The 21,399-nt window shown below is 37.7% G+C and overlaps 4 protein-coding genes across 6 annotated transcripts in view; 2 read left to right on the top strand and 2 right to left on the bottom strand.

The window, feature by feature from the left end:
* The window catches only part of LOC115244606, a 62,594-nt gene extending 57,248 nt beyond the window's left edge, over positions 1 to 5,346 (top strand). For all 3 annotated transcript variants that reach the window (XM_029822392.1, XM_029822393.1, XM_029822391.1), the window contains exons 7-14: positions 378 to 597; positions 691 to 798; positions 1,278 to 1,372; positions 1,486 to 1,878; positions 2,116 to 2,248; positions 2,433 to 2,687; positions 2,786 to 2,905; positions 3,125 to 5,346. In XM_029822392.1, the coding sequence (XP_029678252.1) occupies positions 378 to 597; positions 691 to 798; positions 1,278 to 1,372; positions 1,486 to 1,878; positions 2,116 to 2,248; positions 2,433 to 2,687; positions 2,786 to 2,905; positions 3,125 to 3,307 (1,507 nt within the window). In that variant the 3' untranslated portion in view covers positions 3,308 to 5,346. The remainder of the gene's footprint in view (positions 1 to 377; positions 598 to 690; positions 799 to 1,277; positions 1,373 to 1,485; positions 1,879 to 2,115; positions 2,249 to 2,432; positions 2,688 to 2,785; positions 2,906 to 3,124) is intronic.
* On the bottom strand, positions 5,332 to 6,699 carry LOC115244657 (pre-rRNA-processing protein TSR2 homolog). Its single transcript, XM_029822489.1, has one exon. The coding sequence runs from the start codon at positions 6,697 to 6,699 to the stop codon at positions 6,328 to 6,330; it is 372 nt and encodes a 123-aa protein (XP_029678349.1). The 3' UTR covers positions 5,332 to 6,327.
* A 363-nt stretch (positions 6,700 to 7,062) lies between these two features.
* On the bottom strand, positions 7,063 to 11,739 carry LOC115244666 (vacuolar protein-sorting-associated protein 36). Its single transcript, XM_029822518.1, has 7 exons — positions 11,510 to 11,739; positions 11,178 to 11,373; positions 10,741 to 11,099; positions 10,511 to 10,675; positions 10,222 to 10,437; positions 9,969 to 10,140; positions 7,063 to 9,259 (listed from the first exon to the last, which is right to left on the bottom strand). Exons 1-7 carry the CDS (start codon positions 11,603 to 11,605, stop codon positions 9,234 to 9,236), a joined length of 1,230 nt encoding a protein of 409 aa, XP_029678378.1. The 5' UTR covers positions 11,606 to 11,739; the 3' UTR covers positions 7,063 to 9,233.
* A 178-nt stretch (positions 11,740 to 11,917) lies between these two features.
* Positions 11,918 to 21,214, top strand: LOC115244664 (myotubularin-related protein 13). Its single transcript, XM_029822512.1, has 12 exons — positions 11,918 to 12,633; positions 12,968 to 13,053; positions 13,134 to 13,421; positions 13,510 to 13,729; positions 13,823 to 14,064; positions 14,153 to 18,456; positions 18,529 to 18,676; positions 18,773 to 18,918; positions 18,997 to 19,223; positions 19,356 to 19,562; positions 19,661 to 19,743; positions 20,000 to 21,214. The coding sequence occupies exons 1-12, from the start codon at positions 12,534 to 12,536 to the stop codon at positions 20,090 to 20,092; spliced, it is 6,144 nt and encodes a 2,047-aa protein (XP_029678372.1). The 5' UTR covers positions 11,918 to 12,533; the 3' UTR covers positions 20,093 to 21,214.
* The last annotated feature ends 185 nt before the right edge of the window (positions 21,215 to 21,399 follow it).

Here is a 21,399-nt window from a genome sequence, read left to right as displayed (position 1 = left end):
TATATTTTATTTGTTCTTTGTATATGAATCAGTTAAAATGACGCGACAAATTTGTAATTTTGGCTCTTTTTATTAGAAGCTAATTTTTAGAAAAAGATATATATATATATATTTGTTCTTTGTATATGAATCAGTTAAAATGACGCGACAAATTTGTAATTTTGGCTCTTTTTATTAGAAGCTAATTTTTATTTTAGAAAAAGAAACATAATTACATATAAAGTTTTTAAATTAATTAGAACTTTTTCTAAAAAGAGTATTCAAAAAGAGAGAAAGCGTGAACAATTATCTTAATCCTGGGTACTATCAATTTTTATAATATTTATTCTTGATCTTATAAATCTTTTTATATCCAATTGTAACATTTTTTTCTATAGTTCGGTGCTTTCCTCGGCGCAACAAATACAGCGGCTTACGTTCCCGCCGTTCGTAAACGATAACACCGGAGATAATTTACAGGATGCTGAATACTTGCAAGATATGCGGGATATTTATGCGGAAACCGATCCGGATGTGACCGGTCCGGATGGTTCGAGACGGAGTTCCGATCTTTATAGTCCTGAACTAAATCTGGAAGCTCACAGAACAGCGCAAGAAGTACTAATTTACTTTTTTGTTTTACATAATATCAAGAATAATTTATATTCTTCTTTATTCTCATTTTGAATCTGATATTTTTGCTGCCCGTAGGTATACAATAGTTTACAAGATCCACCGTCGTCTCCTTTGTTGGTTAAAGAGAACAATCATGAGTCTTATACTTATTTATCAGATCCGAGTTTCACCCGAACGTCGGAGGTACGTGTTGTTTTTTATTTTTTTTGTAATACATAAAAAAGATATATATACCGATTATAAGAAATTTATTTAAGGAGGCATACTCGTTTGAACTCTCGAAAAATGAATACATTTTCTAGATTTTTTTGCAGCGAAACGACTTGATAAAAACTTTTTATTTTTTTATAATATTAATACAATATTATTAAGCACCTAAACAAAAATTTTTAATTTAAAAAAATTGTCATGCATACCGTGCATGAAAATATAAATCTGCAAATATTTGCACAACTACAAAAAAAAATTTTTTTGAAACTAAAAATTTTTATTTAAGTACTTAATATTGTATTAATATTGTAAAAAAAGTTTTTATCAAATTGTTGCACTGCCAAAAAGTCTAGAAAATGTACTCATTTTTCGAAGATTCAAACGGGTATGCTTCCCCCTTAATATAATATCAGATATATCTGTATTGTAAATTTATTAAAAATCAATTCTAGGATATTTTCAACAGCCTCGAACAACGACGTAAAAGTATAGAAAGATTAAACGGCATTCACGAATATGTAGAATTTGATGTTGCCGATCCATCGAGGTAAGAATTGGACATCGTAGAAAAAAATTACGCCATGTTCCTCTAGATTATCTCCCCTTTGTTATCTTTAAGCATTGTAAACGAATATTGTCTATAAAATTTGTTATCTTTAGGAGACGGAATAGCCAAGAACTCTACGCCTTAGAAGAGGTGCAACCAAAGAGACGACTTTCGCAAAATCTGGAGGAGTCATATCTAGGTTACGCGATGAACGATTACACTAGATTGGGAAATCGTCGAGGTTCACTCGGTCCCGAGCCGGAACCACCGCCTGACGAATCTACCTTAAAGAGAGCGATCAGTTGCGAGAGCGTATGTTCCGACACTAGCGTGAGTCTGAACGATCTCGAAGAAGCACCCATTGTAGGCCACATCTGCGTCGGACTCGAACATGAAAGATGGGGTGGTCGCGGAAGCGACTGCGAGGGCGATTTGGTTGTGAGCATCTTGGAGGCCAGGGATCTCGTTGCTGTCGATGATACTCCAGCGCAAGATACTTTTGTTAGGTAAATATCTTTCTCTTTTTCTCTTTGCTCTTCAATATAATATTGTTATTCTTAGTAAAACTAGCATATAATAATTTTTGTACGATAATTTTTTTATTATAAATTCGATTAGTAATTCTTTTAGAAAATATACCGCCATTTTCTTTTATAACGATTTATTCTCTCTTTCTCAGAAATAATTAATTAATAATTAATTAACTTTTGAGCATGAATGTTTAATATATTTTTCTTTTGCAGAGTATGTCTTTTACCCGACAGGCAGACCCACGTACAAACGAGGATTTACAGGGTATGTCCATCGCCTAGTTATCAGGAAAAATTCCTATTTCCCCTCGATGGCGGTCCGGCAGGCAAGACACTTCTCGTTGAGGTGCTTTTCGCTATTGATTTTTGTTCACGCTATTTCTATTTTAAATATATAAGTAAATTAAATATTACAAGTAGCAAAATAGATAAGTTTGCTTTTTAACTGAATGATTTTAAGTTGATTTTAAGTTCGGATTGAGTTTATAACGGTGCATGAATTAAAATAGATTTTTCTTTCCATTATTCAGGTGTTTTCTGATGAATCTAGTATCGGCGGTGGCGCATCGTTAATCGGTGAAGCCAGTTTAAAGCTCGGGCCTGTGGGGAGGCCACCAGCTACAACGTGGCTACCGCTCAGTGGACCTGCCTTACCCACTCCGCATCTAGGAGAGCTGATGTTCTCTCTCAGTTACTTGCCAACGGCAGAGAGACTCACCCTTGTAGTAGTTAAAGCTCGCAACTTGCGCGGCGCGAATTCAACTCCGGGTGATTTCTTCGTTAAGGTAATTTAAGCTGATCATACTCTTTTATATTGTATATGTATTTTAATAAATAATTTAAGAAAAATGTGTTAACATATATTTTTTTTACTTTCACTAAGGTATATCTACTTCAACAAGGAAAAAAGATGCATAAAAAGAAAACGTCCGTAAAGAAAGGCGAGAAGAGTCCAATCTTCAACGAAGCGATAATATTTAGCATGCCAGCGCACTCTTTACAGGTTTTGAATAAATTTCCATTTTTAAATAATATATATGTATAAATATTACAATGAAAATATAATATCAATTTTTCGAATCAATCAATTTTTGCTTAAGAGTTAAGGATTTTCTTCAAAATCCTTCCAATATTTAATTTTTTTATAAATCGATGTATGTTCTGCCTACAAATTTATATCTATCTATGTAGAAATATTTCTATCAAATATATTTTTTCCCAGACTATACAACTGAGATTGACGGTGGCGGAATTGAACGGCGACCATAGTACGAATCCAAAGGCGTACTCTATCGGCCACATCATCATAGGATCTACCTCGACGGGAAAAGCGCTGGCGCATTGGAGACAAATGTTGGCGGCCTTGCGGCGTCCGGTCGCCATGTGGCATCCACTCAGAAAGTAGAAACGGAATCGTCGCGTTCGCGGGACGAGAGCGAAAGGATGACCGGAGCGGCGGAAAGCAGAGTCTTAAAGTATTACTTTTCGCGCGCGCGTGTACCATCTCGTATAAAATTTTGTGTCATGCCCGCGTTCTTTGATGTATTTATGCGTGTCCGGAAGAGATATACGCGTATTTGTATAATCTAAACGTAAAATAAGAAACGATCTCTCACACACACGCAGAGATGTGTGATGTCATAAGCATCCTATTTATCTAGTACGTTAACGTTCAGACGAACGGTCGTTCAGATCACTGTGGGTGATAAATGTGCGATATCGTTTAACAAAGAAATTTATAATTGATACGGAATCTTACTGCACGTCGCGAGAGCCGATATTACTTATCTTAATTCTCCAGTTTGTCGAAAATGAACTCGTCAAGTGCAAATTTTGCGCTTACATCATTATCCGAAAAATCATGCAAACTGCAATCGATTAAGTAGCAAAATTAAATCTTTCTTCTAAAAGGATAGATAGAACTGGAGGAATTTGATGCGACCGACTGATGAAATACGACATAAAATTTCTAGTAATGTGTTCTGTTACATATCTCTCTCGAAGCAATTAACTCTTTGAAGCAATTACTTTTTGCATTTTATGGATCTCTTTTTTAGAGATATTTTAATTGCAAATTTTCATCTTAGGAATCACTCACATAAACAAACTACGAACGTACGACGCCACGCGACTTGAAAATCAATCACATAATTGTTAGTAAATCATTTTCCTGCAATTCATTTATCATTATCATTGCTGCAATTCATTTATCACTATCATGAAAACATTGGTTTTTTATTTTCTTGGAGTGATAGACAAATTTTGAGTTCTTTTCGATATTATCCATAATATCACCTTCCTTGCGTCATACATATGATTGAATAATTATCATCCATAAAACAATACGATTGCGCACGGTTACTACGCGATGATTATCGCCGCAAATAAAAACGATAAGAATGTATTTTTTCACATATGTGCGTTAATTCTAATCGCACGATCGATTACGATCTATTCCATGACAAGATAATCTACGCGAAAAATCGAAGCCCAATTACAACATTCGATGGTGTCGGAACTATCTTGAGAGATTGGCAGTTTTTGCAATAGATATGACAATTCTGCATTCGTGAAAAGTAAGATAAACACGATTTATGTAATTGCCATAGCTCCCTATATAAATGTATTGATTTTTAGGCAATTATATGTCGCCTTTTAAGAACTAAGGGTCACAATTTTTGACTATCATTAGAATTTAACTAGATTAGATATAAGAGAGAAATATCGTAAAATTAGCATGTAAGGGAAAACTCTGTAGACCTCTCTCTCTCTTTTATAATTATCTTACAAAAAATTCCGTCACTATATGTGATAGTGACCCATATAGGGACGTATGTGTCTGCTCCTTCGCGATTTATAATTTGAGAATTTATTCAACGTTTCTTAAATTTATTATAACAGATAACAGCAGAATTTAAGTGCATTTTTCTTGCTAGGATTCAACGATAATAAAAATGAACGTTATTTGCTCTATAAAATTAGACGAATTAGAAATGAAATTGATCAAAATGATTTTGTGATGCACAGAGTTCTTAAATTTTAGGGTTGATCTAACTTGAGAATCTTGTGTTGAAGTTATTCCTTTCTATTTTAATTCTTCTAATAGAATTAAAATAGCTAATTTTTTATATAGAAATTATTATACTTAGCCCAGTGAAATATTTCCAATTCCATTTTGAACAGTTATCTCGATTGTCAGAAATATAAAATATTAGTTTTCACAGATTAGAAAGAAATGAAAAAAAATTTACTTTTGAAATAATTCCAAATCTTGAAGATTAAAAATTTAATTACGCAAAATAAATTTCTGTGAGTTTCTTTTAATTCTCTGTTGTTTATAAAGTGCGATTGAAACCATCGGAGTTCAAGTTCTTCAGATACACAGTTCCGACACCCTCGATCGAATCCGTGACATTCGATCACTACTAAAAAAAAAAAAAAAAAACGATCGTTAAACGACTCGCACGAATTAGACAGCCTTTTGGACCTCAACGCCTATTCTATAACTTTTGTACCTCTTCATATACATGACGGAACTTGCAAGCTTAGTCTTTGTACACGCGCGCATACGTGTACGTATATATTATATATATACATAAAAAGAAAAAAGAAGATACATTATTACGAGCAAAATTTTACAATCTATACTATACACTCTTCTCGTCTCATAAAAATCCACTATTCTACTTCGCACTTATTAACTTATGCAGATTTTTCTATCGCCAATTACTAATGGGACTAATATCGCTCACTTCTCATTAATCTTCATAAATCTAATTGTAAGGCACATTCCCTTTGCGAACGATATTCTTATCTCTTCACTGATATATTATATACGCAAGAATAAATTTAGATAGACGGAAAATCACGCGACAGAGAGATAGTGGAGGAGGTGTATTTTGCGAGAATCATAGTGACGAATGTCTTTAATAACGGTGGCTAATAATAGTGGAAAAGATTATATTATTGTAAAATTTTTTGTAACTTCTTATATGCGACACTTAGAGCTATATAATATATTTTACCTGTAGTTTTAATTTAACAATTTATTCATTTCTAACTTTTGCTAAAATCGCTAAAATTTGCGATTAAAATTAAAATTTCCTTTATTGATAATTTAAGTTTGAAATTGCAACTTTATCGTCTTTTAAGTAGCTTAATCGAAATAGCTCGACCAAAGCAGCTTTTTTTCGCGTTAAATAATACGTGTAATTATATATAATTTGCAGATTCTAATTTAAAGAGCTGTGCGTGCGTGCGTACGAGCTATGTATGTGTGTATACTTAATAATGAGATATTGTACATAAGCGAATATACGCATAATCTGTATGCATATATATATATATATATATATATACACATACATACATACATATGAAGAAGAAAAGCGCTGAATAAAGATATCTTTTATACAGAGTTGGGAGTTATCTGCTTCGCCTATTTGTAACTACTGTCCATCCATCGTCTTCTTGTTGATTTTTATCCACATCCATATCTTCATCCGAGCTGCTATCCTGTTGTACTGGCAAAGGACGAGTAGATCGAATAGGTCGTTCACAGTTAAGCCAAGGCTGTAGCGGTGGTAATTTCTCAAGTTCCGTTTTTGCTGTGGATTCATTGCCCTCTATGCAATATCGATAAAACCTTAATAATTCCTCTGCTACTTGTACAGTGCTGTTATCTTCCAGTATTGTGTTAAGTTGTTCATCCATATAGTCCTCTAATTCGGCAGCAATCTGATCACTGGTCAAAAACTGGTTTTTCCCCGTTTCAAAAAATCTCGCTTTTTTTTTCATATAGATCCGCGGAGGAAAAATATAATAGTTTCTATTTATCACGTTCAATATACGATCTTTTCATAATCAGAATTGTACTTGCTAAATTATGCTTTTCAATCTTAAGCGGATTCGAATATCAATGTCGAACGTAGCGGAAACACGTTTTGTGCATTAACAATTGTAAGTGTTGAAACCAGCGTTGCTTCCGGCGCTTACGCTGCTCATATTCTAATAGTAGATTAAGTCGACGTGTACCGTGGACGATGCGTTGTGTAATGTCCGCGCAATATAACACGTTAGTTCGGTGTGCTAATATGTGTATGCGCGTGTGTATATATATTTATATATGTATTTATATATATATATATATATATATATATATATATATTTACATATATATACACGCATACATACGTATATATAAGCCAAGATTGGCATATTAGCATCTAACACTGTTGTATATCAGCACAAACTGAACTTTTATTCTTAATACCTATGGGCGATTCACGTCTATGCGTATATTACGCGTCTGCTATAACGTGTCTACGTGTTTGTCTACACGTAGACGTCGTATATACGGTGTCGCAGAAAACGGTTGCGAAAAGAGTGTTGGATTTTTTCGTAACTTGATTTTCTCGCAACGATAAAGTTATCGTTACGTGAAGTAATACAAGAGAATGTTCTCTCAAGTTATTGCTACTGATATACGCACCGTTCTCGGGATTCCCGTGTATACGTTAATCTGATATGATACTACATGCGCAGGACGAGTTCAGGGGGAAAGAAATGAGAGTTGTTTAATAGTTTGCATCTCGTTTTTCAGAATTTAATTTTGTCAGAGGCTAGTTATAATATGGTAAAAGATAAAAAGCGATAAAAATAGAAGAATGAAAGACAGTGGAAAGGCGATTACAGCATAGAAAAAGAGTAGGCGAGGACGAGGGGATAAGAGAACATTAAAGAAGAAATTCAAAAAATGTAATACAAAAGAGAGATAACCAGAGAGAATGAGAGAAAGGGAGAGAACCGAATGATAATGACAATAATAGTGTAGAGTGATTCGTACCACAAACAGCGTTACTATATGCGTATCAATAATTATTGCTCCTTTTTTAATAGAATAGATTTAAAAAATTAGTTTTTCTTAAATTCTCAAGGCGTACATCAACGTTGAAAACCATATGTTACTAGCAATACGTTAATAAATAAATGATATAGCAATGCTATATGCGTATCGATGGGTAGATATTTCAACATATATCGGTATTATTAATAATTTTACAATGTTAACAATTTGTGGGACGAATCACGAAAAACACATAGCGATTGCATGAATGAAACGCGAGAAAGAATTCACATACAAAATACTATATAAAATTTAAATTATTTTATATTTTTGTTACGCCTCTCTGTGATATAATAAGGGCACATTCACACCCCATCCTGTATATGTATATATGCGTTATAGTCTTCGTATCTCGTTGATTAAAGTAAGACCTTTTAAAGAATGAACCTTGCCAAGCCTTCCTTATTGCATTTTAAAATGCACTCGAACGTACCTCGAATGTTAAAGTCATTAGGAATTAGTGGAAAAATTAATTATCGCACGTATAAATTAATTCTAACAATTGCGCAATGTCGACATTGATCTTTATAAAGAAATTGAATAAAATGCGCATGCGTAAATTTTTTATTTTATTTTCAAAGAGTATTTAGTACAATATATAAATAATTATGGATGTCACACACAAATGACTGTTATCTTGTCCCAAGTATGTATTAATTGGACATAAAAGTAATCGGACTTTTTGATGTATAAATTAATATTTGTAAAGTAACTGTTTTTAAACGAACAGGTACGTTCGAGCTTGTGTTCGTCAAAGGTATAATATATATGTATTGTTATACGACATCTTGTATTATACTATATTAATTGTGCGAACAAATTTAACTGCATTGACTTGTGGAGGACCGTAATTTACCGATAGTGGGCGATATTGTACGGCGGACATTTATATGCTGTACAATATATAACACGTGTCTAATACAGGGTGTATCTGAAATAGTGGATCAGAATTTGCCGATATATTCTTGGATTATCTTTAGAGTGAATTTTTTGATGACCAAAGTATGAAAGTAGTATTGAACAAGTATTGAAACACCTACTAATATTTCTTAATTATAAAGAAGTTAAAATTAAAAACGGAAATTAACTAAAATAAATTATTTTCTTCAGATTAAACTTCACCAGTATAAGAGAATAACAAAATCTTATTCTTTATGTTATATAATTTCAAGTAGCATACTTTGAGAGAATCTTAATTTAACTCTTAATTGCTAAGATATTTAATCGTGAAAATTGAAAAGTGAAAAAAGATGAGATATTTAAGAGAAAGTCGATTCTAAATTTGTCAAAGAATATAATAGCAAATGTATTGAACCGCTATTTTAGAAAATAATCTCCATCCTGTATATGCATAAATAATACAGATACGGAAAATCATGTATTATTAATTATATACGATCATTGTTAATCATGGTTGCGGTTCTATTTACACAGTTCGTTTAATGAATAAATCTGAAAAAATATATTTCAATTAAAATGCATGATGCCTTGCACTTCATTGCCTTATCTTACACTTGTGTTAAAACAAGTTTAAAATACACATTTATTTTTATTTATAATGTATGTATATATTCATCATCTATGTATATATGTTATCTTAATTAATTTCTCCCATCAATCAGCGTTTTCTATCTTTTCAAGTGTTGATTGTATCAAGAGAGATTATGTTAATATAGATATAAAATTTATTTCATTGCACCTTTACAGTAATACACACACATACATACACATGTGCACACACATAATCCCATATAATTTAAAATAAGTTTAGCTTTCTAACTTTTTTTCAAAATTCTTCTGGCTGTGAAATATAAAATATGCGATTCGATATAATCTTCGATTCATATCATGTTTATGTAATATATACACAAAGAAGTAATTATTATGATGAAAGATTTAAATTATTCAAAAAATGTCACTTAGGTATCAGGAATAAGATATATACAAATTATATATAATTATAAGAAAATAATTATTTTCGTGTATTTTACAAAATAACTATGTTTAATTGATTTAGCTATACTTTGAGCATATGAAGGCTTAAGAAATATATAAAACCTTGAACTGTTGGTATTTTACATGATGGTCAATGTTAATCTGATTATGATAAAAAAAACAAAAACATAATCATATGCTTACAGGGGAACTGAAAATTACTCACTAGATATCTCTTCTAAAAATAAATTCGGATAAAATCTCAAAGCCTCTATTGAATCATCCCTGCACGCTTTGCCGTGCTTTTCTGTGACTAGCAATCGCTCGCGCGCTAACAATACTGATATACCTTCCGATTGTGCGAGATCTTCGGCTGTCATAGATTCCTTTTCCTTTAACTGAAAGTTTTATGCGGATAAGATATAATGGATGGATTAAAAATTTTCATTTTATTAGTGTTTGTGTAATCAAATATTTACCAATTCCGTTATGCGATCCACGACAGCATTATCATCGTGAGAACGAATTTGGAGAACCATAACGCCGCTATCAAAGCTTCTTAATACAATCGGTAAACCTAAGAGCGCCAACCGTCTACTGGCGTGTAACAAATCCTCGGGAGACAAAAGTTCCAAACCTCTTGCTCTATTTACACGGCAATAAACATCTGTAAGTGTCATCATGCCACCTACTTCCTGAAATCAGTTATAACATTTCCCATCTTTACATATCCTCATTACATATTCGCAAAATATATAAATTGCAAACCTTTATTGGTTCTTCTAAGATATATGCAAGTTGTTTTGCTAATTGTTCAAAGTATTCGTTTCTGCTCTTGTACGCATCCCTTGTTACTGGATCATCGATACCTAAGCTCATTAGATAAGCCTTAAATCTGACAGTCTCATCTTCCGTTATATCGCCTTGCCTCTCCTGCAATGATCTTGCATTATGAACTTCAATTTGTCCAACCTTACAAAGGAATCATTGAAAATCACCCGTATTTTAGCAGAGATTGTCTTTGAGATGGCCACCATGTCTTTAGCCATATCCATAAGTTTTGTGAGGTCTTGAAACGCCAATGATATATTTTGGTCAGTTTCTTTCTGCTTCTCTTGCAAACTTCTTTCGATACCAATGATGCCCGTTCGTGTTTTTATCTGCGGTAGTAGTTTTGAATTTCCTCGATTGTCATGCGCATCGTTAGGCACATTTAGACTTGTGGTAGGAGCCAACTCCCATACTCGTTTTATAATAGTATCGGATAATTGCGTTATAAAGTTTGAATCTAAACCTTCTTTAAACGACAATTTGACATAATTATATAGGCTATTATCGGCCGGACCAGGCATCTTATCTAAACAAATATATACAAAGATTATTAGTTTAATTTATAACTTATTAATCATTTGACTCTTGTAATTTTAAGTCTCACCAACAGCAGGTTCGGAGAGATGTAGTACAATTTTTTTACTACGTCCGAAAGAAAACGGTCCGGGATTCTCTTCTTCGAAGAAAACAATATATCGAAGTAACAGCGACAAACAAGTATTACCTCGTGGTATATCGCCGGGTCTGCCCCAGAGTATTCTGTGACTAGTTAAAATTAATTCGCCGCCTTCGAAGTTTGTCTGTGAAAAGTTATCCTAATATTAATACAATCCTTATATCTATAGGGTTTAAAAAAAAAAAAAAATAATAGCACACTGGGTGCATCTTCGGGACATCGGTCGTTCCCCACAAGTATACATCCGTGACATCAATTACCTTTGTATCGCCGTCGTAAAGACGCACGGCCATATCGCGTCTCACATAAACCTCATTCGGCATAAGCCGAGAATCGGCGTACTCGAACCTATTCATCGCGAAATCTTATCACGAACTGTCAAAACGAAGAATCATGTTCGCCTCCCCCGCGTGCGATTAGTCCAAACTCGAATATACCTTTAGGTGGAATCGCACAGTGTTGGATCGAAGATCGAACTGCTTTAGCCAGTGAGTAAATCTGACATGACGACCGTGTATATATATATATATATTATTGTGACGTGTATTGTGACATGACCGATCATCGGTGGTACCGCATCATTTGTCGCTTCTAAGCGACAAATTTAATTGGCGGGCTCTATACGCCAATCGCGCGTGATTCTTATCGAAAACGTCGACGTTCGTTGAATACAGGCGCATCCGGCATAGAAAAACAAAAAAAAAAACAAAAAAAAAAACAATTCTGGAGCGCGTTGTCTCGTCTTCGTTTCGCGTAACCGTGGCGGTGCGTTTCGGTTCTTGCCTTGGTGTTCGACGCGGATGGATTCAACAAACCCCCAATGTGGCGTTTGAGTTTGGAAGGTTATGGACTAAGGTTACTACGGGGTGTGGCTGTGGCATCGTTATTTTCGGCGGGTCCGCGAAATTTGGCGAGAGGCGGCGACGCGATGTCGTGTTAGAAAAACGCGAGAGCCCGTGGCCGTGAGTGCGAAAGGATTCGCGAGATTTTCTCGTTCGCACAGTTTTCTTCCCCTCTTTCCTCTTTTTTTTTTTTTTTTTTTTTTTTTTTAAACGCCAACTTCTCTCCCCGAAGGGTTGTTGGCGCGCGCGAGATTCCGGCTCCTCGCGCGCTAATAACGCTACGACGTTAAAGGAGATATGTTAGTGATATTCTCGAATCGATTCGCGCGACCGTACCGTTCGACGTAAGTAGGTGGTAAAAGTTATTATTGTGCCGGAGCCGCACAGGTCGCGAGCCAGGTACGACGGTCCATGAAATCACGTGCAACAAACACGACGTGGGATGTTGAGCGCAACCACCCCCACTCAGCCCCACGAATACACCGAGATGTCTCGTTTAGCCGACTACTTTGTAGTGGTCGGCTACGATCACGAGAAAGAAAGTAAGTCATCGTCGAAAATTGTGTCTGACACTTCTCATTATGGCTGCAGCCAATGTTTTCCTCTTCTGACTCTATCCCTTTGTCGTTTTTATTATATTAAGATAAACGACAGATATATGTGTCCAAACTTTATAGAGATTGCAGCAAGGAAAGAGGAATAAAGCGCAATGAAAAATAACAGTTTAATTCTTTTATGGATCTTTCCAGCAATTTATAGATAGATATATAATGTGATTATTTTGTCAATTTTACAATCGTGGAATTAATGAAATTTAATCATCGTATTTGGTATAAAATTGAAAAAAATATGTAACATGTATCATCATGATTATAGGGGGTGGTGTAAGTAGCGGAGTTATATCGCAACGATTCCCAGAGAAAGATTGGCCGGATACACCTTTCATTGAAGGGATAGAATGGGTACAAAACTGATTCTTTTTTCAGAAACAAATCTATTATATCATTGCTCTACTTACACATGCGCTATATGTCTTACATAGTTTTGTCAACCACAAGGATGGGCTTTGTCGACGGAGAGACAAGAGCCACGCTTCTTTGTGTCGATACTGACAGACATCGATGCGAATCGACATTATTGCGCCTGTATGTGCTTCAATGAAACGGTCTCGATCGTGCCAAGTAAACCTGTAGATGAGGAAGAGGATCCTGTAGATGGAGATAGTCGATCTCTGGTCAGGGCAATACCCGCCATTGCACATCATAGCATTATGTATGCACCCAAATGTCTGGTGCTGGTTTCCAGACTTGATTACATAGAAACATTTAGAGTATGTGGATATTTGTATAATTATTATCATCAACTAATACTATTGATTTTCCATAATGATCTTTAATAATAATCTATTATTTTTATAGAACTGTCTCGGTATCATTTATACAGTGTATGTGGAAAATCTTGGCATACCATTAGAGACTTTAGTCGGAAACATATTAGGATGTATTCAAGTACCTCCTGCTGGTGGGCCACAGGTACGATTCAGTATTGGAGCGGGCGATCGCCAGGCGCTTCAGCCACCAATTAGTCCTTCTCTTCCTATAACTCACACTACTGTAAATTTATTATTTCAGCAATTAGGTAAGAATATCGTAATAATTAAGTTTTTGTAAATGATCCATATAATACTTCGATATAGGGTTACATTACTGATACATACAATGTAATTTCTAGGTATTCGTAATGTGCTAGTATTATTTTGCGCAGTCATGACAGAACACAAGATACTTTTTCATTCTGCTAGTTATTCACGACTGACCGAAGGGTGTCGCGCCCTGACAGCGTTGATGTATCCGTTTAGATACTCGCATGTTTACATTCCTCTTTTGCCTGCGGCTTTAGTCGAAATACTCAGCACTCCGACGCCATTCATTATGGGTGTACATAGCTCGTTAAAATACGAAGTTGCAGAACTTGTAAGGAAAATTTTATATATGATCTCGAAAAGTCTCGCGCTTAAATTCTCTCTTCCAACGTTTACTATAAACTTCATCTTTTTTACAGATGGATGTAATAATAGCCGATCTAGATGGAGGCTCCATAACTGTTCCCGATGGTGTTTCGCTTGCTCTATTACCAGAACCATTGCTCTCTCAGACGCAGGACGCATTGTCTTTGGTGTTGCAGCCGGAATTAACATGTGCCGATTACGCTTTCCCTCCGCTCGCTACCAGAGCGCCGCATTCGCCCATGCTTGATAAGGAGCTTAGAGCAGTGTTTATGAGAACCTTTGCTCAATTATTGCAAGGATATCGGAGCTGTCTAACATTGATACGGATACATCCGAAACCGGTCATTACTTTCCACAAAGCAGCATTTTTGGGAGAGAGAGGTTTTACAGACTGCGATTTCACCACGAGGGTCTTGGACTGCATGTTTTTTACGTCCTTCATCGCGGAAAGAGGTCCACCATGGAGGCCCTGTGACGTGTGGGATGAGCTATATAGTAACCTGAGCGATCAGTTGAAACAGGAAACGCAGGATCATCGAGTCATTTTGACGCATATTCAGGAACTGGCGCAACAGTTGTACTTGAATGAGAATCCGAATCCCCAACCGTATGTGCAGAAGATTTTGAAACCACCCGAAGGTGCGTTTGCAAGGATTCATCAACCTCTCTTCCCGCGTATTAATCTTGAGCAGGTTCAAGCGATTATTGATGAGGGTCTCGCGAAGAATAATCTCAAGGTCAGGCTGTCTTCCCTACGACCGATTCAACCTCGCATTGTGCCCATGGGTCCGCACATCTCGTTTGTTCACGACACTAGACACCTGGTCAGCAACTCTGCTCGTAGATTAGAAGTGTTGCGCAATTGCATCAACTGTATATTCGAGAACAAGATTTCGGACGCTCGCAAGACGTTTCCAGCCGTCTTGCGAGCTTTGAAGAGCAAAGCAGCACGCTTAGCGCTCTGCATGGAGCTGTCGCAACACGTGGTCGGAAACAAGGCTATGCTGGAACATCAGCAATTCGATCTAGTAGTACGTCTGATGAATTGTGCATTACAGGATGACTCGTCGATGGACGAGCACGGAGTCGCCGCGGCTCTTCTGCCGCTCGCCACCGCGTTCTGTAGAAAATTGTGCACCGGTGTGATCCAATTTGCGTATACCTGTATTCAGGAACATCCAGTATGGCAGAATCAACAGTTCTGGGAGGATGCGTTTTACCTGGATGTGCAGAAAGATATCAAGCGCCTGTATCTTCCAGGTGACAATTCGCCGCCTAAACTCATAAACGACGGTATTCTGAGTCCTATCAGTCCGCGGGACGGTAAAGAGTTTCCGTATCGAGATCGATATTCCATTTATCAGGCACAGGAACCATCGGCGCTGGAAATTGCCGCGGATCAAATGCGAATCTGGCCCTCTATCGACTCCGAAAAACAGAAGGAGCTTGTGAACAGCGAGGAGAGCACCATGTACAGCCAGGCGATTCATTACGCCAACAGAATGGTCTATCTGTTGGTACCGTTAGATATCAGTTCGAAGACGCATCGTCAGGATCACATCTACGACGAGGAGCGCGCAAGTAATAGCATCACGAATAGCGTAGCGAGTGACAGTGGTGACGCCGAGTCCGGATTCGAAGAGACCGATCCAAATGAAACCGGCAGTGCTGTCATACGAATGGTTTCGCGATTCGTCGATCGCGTCTGCACCGAAGGCGGCGTCAGCGCTGAGCACGTGCGATGTCTGCATCAAATGGTCCCAGGCGTCGTTCATATGCACATCGAAACGCTTGAGGCGGTCCATAGGGAGAGTAAGAGGCTGCCGCCGATACAGAAACCGAAAATCCTGACACCCAACATGCTGCCTGGCGAGGAAGTGATAATGGACGGCTTGCGCGTTTATCTGCTGCCGGACGGCAGGGAGGAGAGCTCCGCAGGATTGCCCAAGATACCGCCTCTCTTACCGGCCGAGGGTGCTATCTTCCTCACGAATTATAGAATAGTGTTTAAAGGTATACCTTGTGATCCGTTTGCCTGCGAGCAATTGGTCGTACGAGCCTTCCCCGTGACATCTCTAACCAAGGAAAAGCGAGTCGCCGTGCAACATCTTGCGCATCTGGATCAATGTCTTCAGGAAGGTCTGCAATTGCGTTCCTGCACGTTCCAGTTGATAAAGCTGGCTTTTGACGAGGAAGTCACGCCCGAGAATATCGATACCCTAAGGAAACTCGTACACAAGGCGCGATATCCGCCGCACATCTTTCATCACTTCGCGTTTAACGGTCAGATCCTAGTCACACAGACGGCGCATCATAAGAATAAGGAAAAGAACGCCACGCTGAAGGGTTTCGCGAAAAAGACACTGTTGAAGACCGCACGCAAGGCCGGTTTCAAACCGAAGCAGTCGTCCAAGCGACAGAAGTACGTGCTGCCGAATATGAATCTCATCAACAGCAACAACAAATACATGACATCGCCCGGACGAATGAGTCTACCGATGACCGACAACAACGATCTCAGTCATGACGACGATCTCAGCGTCGATGACTTTGAGATACCTGGCATGGTGACGCAGCCGCCGACCGATGCCAAGACTCTTGAACGTTTGTCCGAACGTAGCTATGTCAGGGATTGGTATCGGCTAGGTCTTTATTCGAACGGACCGCACAATAATCGTCGCAACGAACCTTTCCGACTAACCTCAGTGAACTGCGCTTATATGATCTGCCGGAGTTATCCCGCGCTTCTGATCGTGCCCACTTCCGTGTCGGATGAGAGCATCCGACGTTTCTGCAGGCTTCATCGTCACAGTAGAATGCCAGTCGTTACTTGGAGACACCCGCGAACGAAGGCTCTGCTGATTCGGGGCGCAGGTTATCATGGGAAAGGCGTTATGGGCATGTTGAAAGCCCATCCAACCTCCAGCAGTAACCTCAAGACCACGTCCTCAGAGACCACCTCTTCTCTGGAACAAGAGAAGTACATGATGGCGCTCGTCGCCGCGACGCCGCTCTCCGTACTGCGACAGGGTTCCGCTTGGGGCATGTCTGACAGCTCTTTAAGTATAGACTCGCTGTTGCTGGCGGCGGAAGATCGCATTGTCACTCCTGAGCAGTCCCGTCGTAATCCGTTTAACAAACCTCTCAGTACTTTCAGCTCGTCGGGCGGCAAAGGTCCCAAGAACTTTGGTCGATGGGGTTCTTTGAAGGACAAGAGGCATAACTCGCAAGCTTCCCTGACTTCCGTTCATCATCAGCGCGGAACTGTTAGACATTCCGCGGATTCCGACAGTGGCACGGAATGTGTTCACACGTTTCAGCGCGCGGCTCTCTATATTCTGGGCGAGAAGGCGCACATGAAGGGCGTGAAGGCGGAATCCGCTCCCAAAACAGATTTCATTCCAGTGGAATACTATGACGTGAGACATACCAAAGCGGCGTTTAAGAAATTAATGCGAGCATGCGTGCCAAGCTCGCCAAACGTGGAGCCCGATCAGAGCTTCTACAGGCTGATTGAGAGCTCGGAATGGTTGCAGCAATTGCAGAATCTGATGCAACTGGCAGGTGCGGTTATTGACCTTATGGACATGCAAGGTTCGTCAGTGGCCGTCTGTCTGGAGGATGGTTGGGATACCACGACTACCGTTTGCTCCGTAGCGCAGGTGTGCCTGGATCCGCACTATCGTACGATCGATGGCTTCAGAGTCCTGATCGAAAAGGAATGGCTTGGATTCGGACACAGATTTGGCCACAGGAGCAATCTCGCCGCAAACTCGCAGACGACAAATTTCACACCCACCTTCTTACAGTTTCTCGATATAGTGCATCAGATACAGAAACAATTTCCTCTGGCCTTCGAATTCAACGAATATTATCTGAAATTCTTGGCTTATCATTCGGTGTCTTGCCGCTTCCGCACGTTTCTGCTAGATTGCGAATTTGACCGAGTTGAGTGCGGTATCACCGCCATCGAGGATAAAAGGGGTTCCCTGACGAGTCATCATAAAGGCGTGGATACCGGCAGCGACGACGACACAATTTATCCTGGCGGTAGACTAGCGGGAACTGGAAATACTGGCTGCAATCTCGGGCAGAGTATATTCGATTACGTGGAAAAGCAGCACGCGAGATGCCCACTCTTTTACAATTTCATGTATACGCCCAACACGGAGAATCCTGTTCTGCGACCGGTCTCGCATTTACCGAGCCTTGACATTTGGCAGTTCTACCTGGAAGAGGAGCTGGCACATGGTCCGGCGTACGATCTCGAAGTGTTGCAGCAGGATTCCCAGCAGGAGGAGGAGGCCGAGGCTGCGGATGGTGTGGTGAAGAGCAATCGTAAAGTGGTCACTCAGGGGTGAGCAAATCGATTTTAAATGCCACATTTTAGCATTCTATACGCAAAAAATGACACGTAATTCGTTTTTAGATATGACGGAGTTAGCGCAATGGTGCCTGATCAGTTCTCACATCTCTTGGAGGAGATTCACAAATTGGAGACCGAGTTGGGCCATCTACCGCAAAAGTGGAAAGTACTCTGGGATAAACTCGAATTGCCGAATACCGACTCGCTTGCCGTAAGTTACAATTATTACGGATATAGATATCATAGAAAAGCTCACGCGAATTTTAATTATTGAATTTCACATTTGGATTGCCTCTTTTTTCTCCAGCGACACGCGTCGTTCAGTACGGCACTAGTACGATACCACGGTCGATTGATTCACAAACGTTCCACCTTGGAATTGCTGTTACGTGGCAAACTCGCTGGTGGAAACACCACCGGGAACGAAGGTTCCGTGTACGCGCATCCGCACAGGTATCAATCGCGATCCATGTCTCTAAAATAATAAACTGAAATTAACCGAATGCAAATCATATTTTACATTTATCAAAGGTTCGAACGATTGGATTCCGCGACGCCGACTCACTGCGATGCATGCTCCGGCGTACTATGGGGTCCCGTGAAGGCTGGATTAAGATGTATCGATTGCGGCCACGTGTGTCATGACAAATGCGCGGATGCTGTGCCAAAGAATTGCACAAAGTATAAGGCTGTGACAGATAATCTCCAGACTCACACGCTCACGAGAAGCGGGGGCGACAACGGAAGCGTAAATTCAAGTATGCGCAAGTTTCATTAGATTAAATTAAGCACAGTTTTCGTCCGCATATAATCTTCACAGTTATAGATTGTTATCGTCTCTCTGAATTCTTTTCGTATTAATATCGAGTTTTTTTATATTTTGTTCGCAGGTGTAACAACGATACAAACCAGCTCTCAACAATATTATGAACAATTTTCGAGCAATGTGGCAGAAAATAGAACACACGAGGGCTATCTTTATAAACGGGGAGCTCTATTAAAGGGCTGGAAGCAAAGATGGTTTGTACTGGATTCTATAAAGCATCAATTGAGATATTATGACGCAGTGGAAGATTCACATTGTAAAGGATATATAGGTATGTAGCCGAATATGCAAATGGATGTGACAAAAGGAGGAAAAGTTTAAACGGGATATGTATTATACGAAATCAAATCGCACAAAATCATATTGCAGATTTGGCTGAGGTGGTGTCTGTTACTCCAGCTGCGCCGATGCCCGGACCACCAAAGAAAACGGATGATAAATCCTTCTTTGATGTAAGTACATATCCTTACTTTAATATAAAAAATACATGTGATCTAAATATACAAAAAAATAAATTGACTCTTCAAGTATAAGCAATTTCGGATAAAATAAATTACAAAATGCAAAGTTTTACACGCGTTACTGACTCTTGTATGTATTTCTTTTTAATTTTGCAAGCCGATTTATTTTCGACATTATATCCTTTAAATATAACTTATGTTATATTGCACGATGTATACAAACATGATAGAATCGTTTTCTTTACAGCTTCGTACGAACAGACGGACGTATAATTTTTGCGCCGCCGATGCAGCCACGGCGCAGGAATGGATCGAGAAGGTTCAAGCGTGCTTGCAGTAATGTCGCAGTGCGCTCGATTATACTCTAGTACTAATTAATAAAATTCTGGATGTGACTGACATAGAGGGTAAAAACACAGATTTTAATTTTGTTACATATACTTGTTACATAGTCTAATTTTTGTGTATATGCGTCATAGATTGCAGTAATCTTGCTTTAAGTATTTTAAAATGCAAACTCTCGTTGGACTGAAAAATAGTATCATAAATTTCAATGTGATACATCCATATCCTTGATATAGGATTAGTATATGAATATAATGTATATTTTTTGTAATTATGTCGCGTTAAAGTTTTTATTCATTCAGCTGGAAGATAAAAGATCGCTATATAATGCCTGAAATCTTTTTTTATTTTGTTTAATATATTTTCTAACATTTAAATTATAATAAAATATAAGCATTGATCTTACATATAATAAATTGTGTGCATGTCTATTCAAATATATATACAGAAAGTCTCAGGGTTATCATAGTTTCTGTGAGTTCCTTGAACAATCGGTCTATTTCCTCAATAAAAGAATTAAAAATTTATTAATAAAATAGTTGTTATATTAATGATTATATTACGACGAAGTAGGAAGAGAAAAAAGTTCGTCGTGAAAAAATTGTTCAGAATTTATGAATGAATCTTTGTCTGATACATACATATTTGACTTTCTCTTCATAAAATAAGACGTTTTTCTGGGATAATAACAGAGATAATGCAAATTGATGCATTTGACAAGATATGTCGTCACAATAATACAGTGAATATTTCTATTACTTATTGTTAGTTTGATTATATGTGATGAATAAATAAATTTGTTAGCCCATCGTGATCTGGCAAAATCATTACCGTAAAGCGGTATCATTTCTTCTTTTTATAAAATATAAAAATAAATATTATATCTCTTTATTCTTTTCTATGAAAGTACCAAAAATTTATATTAATAACAATTTAACATGATACATGAATTAAAGAATTGCAAGAATGTGCTGTGATAATTTCAAGGCATATGTACTATTGTATGCATTTAGCATTTTATGATGGTGCACGCAAAGTTTATAATGCACTATTTTTAGATAATATAAAATTATTATAAAATTTTTATTGATTATAAATACAACTACAATTAGAAATACGTCATTTGTTGATCAATTTCAATAATATTTTCGATAATTTCCTGAACGCGCGTTCCAATTTGTTTACCTATATCTGTTCTTTCATTGTTGCACAAGAGAAGATAATGCCAGATATAATATATATAATATATACATAATTATGATATATCATTTATAATATATTAATATATAAAATAATTAAAAA

The sequence above is a fragment of the Formica exsecta genome, unplaced genomic scaffold (genome assembly GCF_003651465.1).
Source record: "Formica exsecta isolate Colony F162 unplaced genomic scaffold, ASM365146v1 scaffold826, whole genome shotgun sequence".
Taxonomy (NCBI): Eukaryota; Metazoa; Arthropoda; class Insecta; order Hymenoptera; family Formicidae; genus Formica; species Formica exsecta.
Note: the sequence above shows the minus strand (reverse complement) of the source record. Positions and strands in the feature narration are given on the sequence as shown.

Excerpts from the sequence above, each read along its gene's own strand:
- LOC115244664 (XM_029822512.1), top strand. The coding sequence starts at position 12,534 with ATGTTGAGCGCAACCACCCCCACTCAGCCCCACGAATACACCGAGATG. Across the intron at positions 18,677-18,772 it reads CGAATACCGACTCGCTTGCC|CGACACGCGTCGTTCAGTAC; the intron begins GTAAGTTACAAT and ends TTTTTTCTCCAG. Across the intron at positions 19,224-19,355 it reads CAACGGAAGCGTAAATTCAA|GTGTAACAACGATACAAACC; the intron begins GTATGCGCAAGT and ends TTTTGTTCGCAG.
- LOC115244657 (XM_029822489.1), bottom strand. The coding sequence starts at position 6,699 with ATGAAAAAAAAAGCGAGATTTTTTGAAACGGGGAAAAACCAGTTTTTG.
- LOC115244666 (XM_029822518.1), bottom strand. The coding sequence starts at position 11,605 with ATGAATAGGTTCGAGTACGCCGATTCTCGGCTTATGCCGAATGAGGTT. Across the intron at positions 11,100-11,177 it reads TCTCTCCGAACCTGCTGTTG|ATAAGATGCCTGGTCCGGCC; the intron begins GTGAGACTTAAA and ends ATATTTGTTTAG. Across the intron at positions 10,676-10,740 it reads CAATCTCTGCTAAAATACGG|GAGAGGCAAGGCGATATAAC; the intron begins GTGATTTTCAAT and ends AGATCATTGCAG.